Source organism: Diorhabda carinulata, chromosome 8 (genome assembly GCF_026250575.1).
Source record: "Diorhabda carinulata isolate Delta chromosome 8, icDioCari1.1, whole genome shotgun sequence".
Lineage (NCBI taxonomy): Eukaryota > Metazoa > Arthropoda > Insecta > Coleoptera > Chrysomelidae > Diorhabda > Diorhabda carinulata.
The window spans coordinates 22,749,476-22,758,847 of NC_079467.1; the positions used below are offsets into that span (position 1 = coordinate 22,749,476).

Sequence of the window (9,372 nt, forward strand, 5' to 3'; positions counted from 1 at the left end):
GAGAAAAATAAGCTAAAAATAAAAAGAAATACAATTTGATCTACTTCGGTTTGTAGGAATATCAACAAACCTGTTCTTGTTAGTGTTGTTAGTTGGGGCAGATCGAATTGTTGAGTCATTGTCGTAGTTCCTTGTCCATCTGTAACGGTTTTAGTTATAACTCCTCGAGCATCCGTTGTTTTACTGATAACACCTTGTCCTTGAATAAGTTCAGGTTTGTTCAATCGCTTGAAATAATCTTCGATTTCTGAACCTTTTAAGGGTTGATCGGAACCGTCGTCTCTAACGATGAATTTCTTTTGAACTACTCTTTTGACGTGGATATTACCAGCCTCGTCAATTTCTTCAGTTTCGAAAACTTGTTCGCCTTCGTTGAAATTTTGGATAAACTGTCTCATTTGATCTTCTGCCTCGGAACCCGTGAATGTAATTTTTTTTACGTCTGGTGGTAAGTCAATTCTTCGATGGACAATGTGGGAAAATGATTCATCTTCCACGGGTTCGATGATTTCAGTTACGTAAGGTTTCGAATCGTCTACATATTCAGTCGTCCTTCGACCGTTAACATCTTCGTCGAACCAGACCTTTTTTACAGCAGCTGCAACATCTACAGACGTCGACTGTCTTGTTTGATCGATGGAATTAGTTGATGATACCATAGTATTCGAACCGCCACTAGTAAAACTTCCGGAATAAACCGAGTCAGTATCGTATTGATAAGTGGCATGAGTGGCTGTCGAGCTTGTTACACTTTGTACCATATCGTGTTCGATTTCATCTTCTTTACCAGAAGAACTAAAATCTTTTCCTGTACTTGAACTACTATGATCTCCAAATCCTCCAATTCTCGATCCGTCTTCATCAATGGAATCACTTAGAAGAACATTGTTACCTGAACTGGTAGCTGCAGCTAATTCTAGTGAATCGCTTGATACCATATAACTTTTATCTTCTGGTTTTATTTCTATACTGTCGGTCATAATATCTTTAGCAGATTTTTGCACTTGAAACTCAATTGAATCTGTACTAGCGGTCATTACGTCGCCGCCCGTCTTTTGGTCTAAGCTATCTGTGCTATCATGGTGACTTGGTTTATCTGGTTTCAAATCTAACGAATCTGTAGAGGTTACCATTACGTTGTCAGCTTCTTTCCACTGTACTTTTACTGTTGAACGAACTAACGGTGCGTCTAAATCAAGCTCTGGGACTTTCGATACCTCTTCAATCGAATCTCCTCTTCCGAGTGATTCTGTTTTATCGGTTTCCTTAAGATCTATGAATCTTTCAACGTTAGATTGTGCTTGTTTAATAATTTCATCGATTTCAAACATTCTCTTTTCATAATCTTCCTCATCGTCTGTATCGATTATCTTCTTCTCAGTACCAGAAATGGTTTCGCAGCTTTCCGATTCGGAAGTTATACTTTCTTGACCTTCCTCAATTTGAGCTAACAAAGCTTCTTCTTCTTTAACTATAATTTCAATTTTGTGAGCGGCAATGCACGCTTTTTCGAGACCTTCGAATTCTTTTAGAGAACTTACGGATATATCATCACCTTGTCCTCCTTTGTTGGCTAAATATCTAGATTTGAAACTACCATTACTCGATGAATCTTGTGATCCTTGATGGAATCTGCGCATTTCTAATGACATTGCTTTTTCCAAGTTTTCAAATTCTTGTAAACTCGACATTGAGATATCATCGTGGTCACCGGATCGAGTGAAATATTTTTTACCAGCTAATACATCATATTCAGGTGTACTTGAGAAAGAATCTTTAATACTTCCTCCGGAATCTCTTTGAGATCCGTAGCTAGATGCAGCCAGATCATTTATGTCTTCTTCTTTAATATCTTCTAGAGGACCTCTTTCGAATTCCATTTCGTATCCGTATCCCGCAGCTCTTAAAGCAGCTTGGTCACCTTGGAATTGTTGCTCCATCCATTTTCTATTAGCTTCAAGTTCTCTGTCATATTCGGTTCCATAATCTACTGTTGATGTTCTATTAGAACCGTTTTGATCTTGTGGTGGACTTTCTTCAAAGTCAAAGGCTAATTCTTCGCTAGAAGATGTACCATCTGGATAATATTTGATGTCTGTCATTTTCGTCAGAGGCGTGGGAGCTGAATGTGCTAAATAGCGTTCAACTTCCACATCGTGTTTTTCTTTTTGAGCAATTTTACCGATTTGTACGCTTTTTCCTTCGGAATCAAATTCATGTGCCTCTTTGCCTACTTCTTCAATGACAACGAAATCGTCAATTAAGTCTGGTTTTTCCAACATTTCGAATGAATCACTGCTAGGAGTATCCGTTCCTTTTTCAGATCCTTCTCTTACAGTAGATTCAATTGCTGTTACTCCTTCGCTTTTAGAGATCATTTTGCTTTCCGGTTCCTCGGAAATTGAGGAGATTGTTTGATCCAAGACATATTCTCTGCCTTGATCAGTTTCTTCAGAGCTTTTGCTAGAAACAGATGCAGGGGTATCGGGTCCTGCTGGAGAATCTTCTTCTAGTTTTTCCTTCGCTTCTAATTCTAGCTCAGGGTAACGGAAACTCTTGTCAACTAATGGAGCCATGTGCTGAGTTATTTTAATATCGGGAACAAAACCTGGACTTAAGTCTTTCATCATTCTTTCTCTACGTTCTTCTAATTCTTTTTGAGCTCTTTCTCTCGTTTCTATTTCATGTTTTTCCGCATCTTCGTCTTCCAAAATGGGACAAATTTGTTTTATTTTGTGTGCTGGGGAAATATGTGCTACCATGCTAAAAGCAGCTTCAGCTTCCGCCTCTTCGAAACTGGATTTTTCACTAGAAGTACTACTAGATTTTCCATGGGAGTCGCGTTTTTCTAATGCATCTTTCGGAGGACAAATATCTGAAATGGATCTTCTAGTTTCAAAATGTGTTTCATGGGATCTAAGTACAGCTGAAGAATATTCTTGTTCTAATTCCCCTATACTTGCTTTATCTTCAGAACTTAATTCAGGAGTATCATCTTTGTGTTTGTCGAGAGGATCGGGAGAAGCAGGTCTCTCTATGGGATCCGTTATTTCAGTACAATCTGAAGATTTTACTAAATCAGCAAGTTCGGAATCCCCCGTTGAAGGTGGACGTTCCGAATCAGATTTGCTAAGATGAGATTGCGGTCGTGATAAATCTAAGTTGTCCTGTTCATTGTCCGATTCAGTTTCAAAGTAACGACCTTCACGTAAATCCCTATGGAAGCCTTGATCGGCTTCTGTCTCATAATATTCATCTTTTTCGCTTTCGTCGACATCTTTCTTTTCATCGTTACTTGTTTCTTTAAAACTAAGTTTTGAGGTATATTTGTCGCTTTCTGCTAAATCAGATTGAATTTTTCTTACAACTTCTGCTCTGGTGTTAGTACTTATCATAGAACTAACGAATGTACTCTCGTTTCGTCTGTGACCCTTCTTTTTAGGTTCTTCATATTTCACGATTGTTACTTGTTCATCAACTGGTGATTGAGTTTCTGAAGTTACTTGGGTACTTACACTTTGAATACCATTTTCATCTATAGTTGTAGTGGTTAAAGTGACTGATTCCACTGGTAAATCGTGTTGAATATAACCCGTTGAAGTACCTATGTCCGTAGTATGCGAAGTTGGTGTTATGATCAAACTTTCTCTGCTGCCCCTAGTTATGTTATCTACATCGTCTAAACTGAGATGTTCGGAAGTACCGGAGACCGTTAAACTACCCCTTTCAGAATCTGCTCTAGAAAGTTCAATGACAGTTCTTTGTGCACCAGTACTTGATGTACTGGATACACTGACGCTTAGTAAACTACCTTCATCAACACTAGTACCAAGTTTATCTTCAGTTTCACCTTGAGGTGATTCCGGTACGAGTATTCTAGGTTCGGGTTGGAAAGTCATTTCATGAGATCGTTTCATTTTGGACTGTGTATCAGGGATATGTACCTCGTCTTCTTCCGATATATCTACCGATTCTCCAACTCCCGTATAAGAAAGTATTTCCGAATCGCTAACCTCGGTACTTTGTCGTGCAGGACCATGAGCAGTCCAAGCGGAACTTTGTTCGACTTCGTCAAGTAATTGTTGATCTACCGAATCAAGAATATCGTCTAAGTCACTTGTCGATGGTACCAACGTTTCTGAATGTTCCGAAGCTTCAACACTTGCCAGATTCCCAGAGCTTTCACTGTCTAAACTCTTCATACTTTCTTTAGAGCTCATACTACTTACAGCAGTTTGATATTCTGTTGACGTTATGTGCGATCTTGCTGAGTAATCTTGGGAAGTGAGGGCGCTTTCGTATTCAGACGAACCGGCCGCAATGAGTCCTTCTACGTCGGAAGAACAAGGTCGACTTTTACTGCTATCAATTTCGAAACTATGGTAGTGACTTTCTCCCGAACTGGAATAACTTTCAAATTCAATTCCGGATTTTCTGTCGGGTTTTAAATTAGAGCTATTACTACTCGATTCTGGTTCAGAAATACCTTTTCTCATTATAACTGGAGATGATTTGTAAGCATCAGTTTCGTCTTTTTTAATAGTTTCACTTGGAGATTTGATATCGCTGCTTGATTTAGATTCACTACTAGATGTTCTCTTTATTGTTTCATGTGTTTTTATAATTTCGGATGTTGTTAAAACTTTATCTAATTCTTCTGGCGATTTCGTAGATGTAGTAGATACTGTAATTTCCCTATGGGTTTGATCTTTTTGTGTAATAGTACTCGTTTTCACCAAGTGAGTTTTATCAATTTCGATGTTCGATTCTGTTTCTTTATGTTCATCTTTATGTGTTATTTCAATTTTTTCCGAAGTGCTGATTTCTTCTTCTAAAGATATTTCATCAGCTTCAGTTGTTACTTTAATAGATGTTTCTGTGACTGATGTCCCAGTTTTTTCAATTGATTTTAAATCAGTTTCAAATTTAGTAGTTATAAGAGATGTATCTTTTTTTGATTCTTCAGAAACTAGTGATTCAAATGTAGTTGTATCTGTACACAAAATTCCTTTTTTTGTTATTTTATCAGTGTCTTGCTCTAGCGAAGCATCAATTTTTTGAAGTTCCTTTTCTAAGACTTCTCTTTCATCTGATACCACATGTATTGTTTCTTCTACTTCGACGTCGAGGTGTGTTTTGACGGTTTCTTTTTCTTTTGCAAGCATATCGGCTAAAATTTTATCGGGAGAGATAAATACATCGGTAGTTTCAGAAAGTGATTTTTCAGCTGTTACTGTTTCGCTAGATACGGCGAATATATTTTGTTTGATTGCTTTTGTTTTTGAATCTTCGCGACTCATGAAGTCTTGGAATGATTTAGTTTCCTCCGTGCGTGCTTCATCTATTTTATTTACATATTCAGTTCGATCTTGAAACCGTTTAGTTTGGTCATCGGAAGTATTGTCCTCTAACTTTACATCACCAATCTTTTCAGCTTCAAGTTGATTAATCTGTTCTAATATATAAGAGTAGTCTGCTTCAGCTCCACTATATTTCAAATCTTCATCAGTAATTTCCATACTAGAAGCTTGCGTATCTCCTCTACTTAATTTTCCCAATTCTCTCTGTCTTCTAGCTAGCACAGATTCTACCAATTCGATTTCCCTTTCATCTAGACCTTTAGTCTCAGCCAAATGCTTTAGAAAGTCGGCAACTTGTCCTTTTTCTGACGCTTGAATAGATTTTTGAATAAATTCTTGAGGAGAAGCATCTCGCTTTTGCATTTCGGCTTCAATTTCTTCCACTAACGCACTCGCGATTTTTTTCGCTTCTTCTGGATGAACTTTTTGTTGATATAAACTGTCTAAAATTATTTTTTCGATGTCTGTTTGAGCGTCAGATTTAATCTTGTCTAATTCAAAAGAATCTGAATGATCTTGATGAATTTCAGATCCCAATTCCGATTCATCTTTAGCACTGCTACTGAAATCATCTCTTTCAGCAGAAAATTTTAAACTGTCTTCTGCTGGTTCCGTATTAATAGAATCATCAATTGGCGCAGCCGATTGGTGTAACAACTTTGTTTCGAGTAAACTGGAAATTTCTTGTTGTTCATTCAGCATTTCTCGTAAGTCATCACATTCTTCCATCATTTCTTGTCTTTTTTCCTTGGCTATTTCTTGCAAATCATCTTCTTCGTCTTTTGCAATCTTTTGAGCCATTCTGATTTCTTCTGAAATAAATTTCTGTGTAATATCAGCTGATAAATCATCTTCGGATGTTCGTTTTTTAAGATTCGATTGTATTTCTGTAAATTTATCTTGTTTTTCATCTATAAATGTTGGAAATTTTTCCGACAGCTCTTTCACGCTTTCCGTAAATTCCATTCCAGTATGAGATTCGATTGAAACTTCCCAAACTGTATCTTGAATATTTTCTTGTGGTACTTTTATAGGTGATTCGTCATCTGATTTTTCTTTTATAGGTGAATGAATGTCGACTTGTTCCACTTTTGGTTCAGATTCATCACTCTCTTCGCTTATTCTCCTTTGTTTACCCGACAAGGTTACGGTTATTTCTGGAATACTTTCATCTGGTATTTGTTTAGGTGAATGTTCTTGATCGAGAGAATCGAAAGATTTAGCTTCTAAATCTGGATCTATATCGGAAATCTTTTCAGTATCTTCAATTTCGCTTTTATCGACGAGAACTTCCATGGAATCTATTTTTGTAGAATAGCTACCATCTAGTAGATCCGTACTCTTGTCCGATGAAACACTTTGTTGTGTTTCATAAATGTTCGGGTGTTGATCATCAGCTTCATTATCTTTGTGCGTTTTAGATAAAATTGTGGGTGATAGTGAAAGCTGATCTTCAACGAGTTGCAGAGTTTTGTGCGTTTCGTGACTTGTTATTGCAGGATCAGTACTTTCGATGAAACTTACAACATCTGGAGGAGTCTCATATTTTTCTTTATCGTCTTTTTGTTTGTCTATTGTAGTTTCTTTTAGAAAGCTGACTCTTTGACCAGCGATTACGTTACCTAATTGTTTTTCATAGCCTTTAGCTAGATCCTTTACAGACATTTTAATAGGTTCCTTATCTTCTTGTTCACTTAGATCTGAGTCTTGTGTCCTAGATTCCTTGTCTTCCATCGATTCTTTGAAAGTTTTTGCAACACTTTTCTTTTCTTCACTAGTTTTATCCGAAGATGCGGATAACTCAAACATTTCAGCTATTTTGCTAACAGTTTTAGCGGATTCTTCAACAAGTTCGTCAGTATCTTCGCCAATAGATCTAGCGTCTGCATCTGTATGTTCATCGTCCATAGAACTTAGAAGATTTTTTCTTTCTGGAGATGGTTCTTCTTCAATTTCGCTTGTAAGTTGTTCCTCAATCATCTCTTTTCGAATCTGTTCTTCGTAATAATCTTTTCGAGCTTTGATAGCTCTAGCGGATACTTCATAGAGATCTTCGGTAGGTAAAGAGGCGGAACGTTCGTACAAAGATTTTCTTGTGGATGATGCCGATGGAACGAAAACGCTCATTAATCTATCTCTAATTTGAGGCACTCTATCTTCTATCTCTGAATCGGATATATAATGCTCAACATCTTCGCTGTCTGATATGTATCCAGTATTGTCCATTAGACTACTTCCCTTTTGAGCTTTGTCTGAATCTATACTTTCAGTTTTATGTAAATCGGTGGATTTAGGACTTGTTTTTCTTTCGGACGGTATTTGGTAAGAAGCCTGGTATTCAGACATTATTTTTTCTTCTTGGAATGACGTGTCGCTTTCTGATATTCTTGTTAGATCAGTCTGAACTTGACCACTACTTTCGCTGGTAGAAGATTCGAAAGAAACTGTTCTATCTTTAACTGATACTTGTTTATATTCATCGTGTGAAGGTTGGAATAGATCTGAAGTAATATCCGAATCAGATTCTATTAAACTTTTAGACGTTTGAAGCACGGTTCTTGGTTTTGGAACAGGAGGTGCTCCGAGTTCATGAATGGAAACTCTTTTTTTAATTAGCAACGGTTTTTCTACTACACCGTTTTCTTGTAGATTAATTCGCTTTTGTGATTCTTGAGTGACATTTTCCCAGAATTTCTTTTTATCGGAATAAGTTTCTAGTGTATCGTCAGTATCTAATAGATCATCTCTAACAGGAGATTTAGGTTTGTCTTCTTTTGTGTTATCTTCGTGTGGTTCGATAATTTCTAGTGGCGCGTCTGATGATTTGGTCGTGGTTCGAGGTTTGGGTTGTGGTAATTGTTTAGTTTCAGATGTTAGTGGGGAAGCTGCTTCTGTTAGTAGGTCGCAGCTGGTTTCTAAAAATGCGGTTAAATGTTAGGGGAATACTAGCAGTACAATAAACAGTTTAGAGTAAATTTTCCTTTTAAAGCCAATTCTTACATACAGGCATATGTTCGTTTTACATGTAGGGGAAGGTAGAAACTTCCTATCACCACACTTACCGTAAAAAAACAAAGTACACCAATACATTATAAAACTACTTAACTGAAAATAAAAACATGAAAGACAAAGAAAAAGGAAATGAATTAATAATAATAATAATAATAATAATAATAATAATAATAATAAACAAAACGATAAAAAAGCCAAAGTTTGCTTGTGCTAACTTTGTTGGTTTTTGATGGAAAAAGTTTGTGTATATAGTCATGCAAGTAAAAAATCAAACATATCGGGCCCCGTCATACTATCGGGTCTAGTTACTAATTATTTAAACACTTTATTGTTTGAACACACTCTAATATTACCTTGGTCTAAATCGTCTTCACAAAATATGTTTATATCGGGTATTATACAATCTGATTTCGACACGGATCTTTCGTCTGTAGATTCTAGTTCGTCGTCAATTAAAGAACAACTTGTTTCCATTAGATCGGGTATACTTCTATCGAGGTTTTCAATTGAACTGAAAGGACTCGATTTTTCCAACCAATTAACTACAGCTTTCATTATTGTTCCTTTTGGAAGAGATTCTGTACTTTCCTTAGATCTGATTCCACTTTCGCCGCTAATCAACGACTGCGTACTCGTGAATTTTTTCGGATCCATCTGTATCACTAGGTCAACTAGGGAGCTTTTCAAAGATGAAGATTTTAAATTTGGTAAACTACCACTCTCGTCATTTTTCAGTCTTTCGTTTCTATAGTAACTCATCGCTGATTTTGAGCGTGTTGTTGGATTTTTTTTTCTCGGTTTAGGAGATGGACAAGGAGATCGCATAATTGGAATTACATCTACTTCGACACCTGCTTTGTTTATTGTGTGATCTTTATTTAAATTGACAGGGCCCATGTAAACTATTTCACCTACGGGAATATTCATTATCGGAGAGAGATTTTTATTTGAAGCTTCTGCTGTACAATGAACGATTTTTCCAGTGTGGTGGTGAACATTT

General features: G+C 36.7%; 1 protein-coding gene across 41 annotated transcripts in view; it reads right to left on the reverse strand.

Annotated features, from left to right (window-relative positions):
• Positions 1-9,372, reverse strand: part of LOC130897163 (ankyrin-3-like) — a 217,828-nt gene that overhangs the window by 8,023 nt on the left and 200,433 nt on the right. For 35 of the 41 annotated variants that reach the window (XM_057805840.1, XM_057805839.1, XM_057805835.1 and 32 more), the window contains one exon: positions 8,726-9,283. The exons of 4 other annotated variants lie outside the window; for them this stretch is intronic. In XM_057805840.1, the coding sequence (XP_057661823.1) occupies positions 8,726-9,283 (558 nt within the window). Of the gene's footprint in view, positions 1-70; positions 8,276-8,725; positions 9,284-9,372 lie in introns of all 41 variants that reach the window. 2 more of the 41 variants (XM_057805871.1, XM_057805872.1) reach the window with 1 other exon arrangement.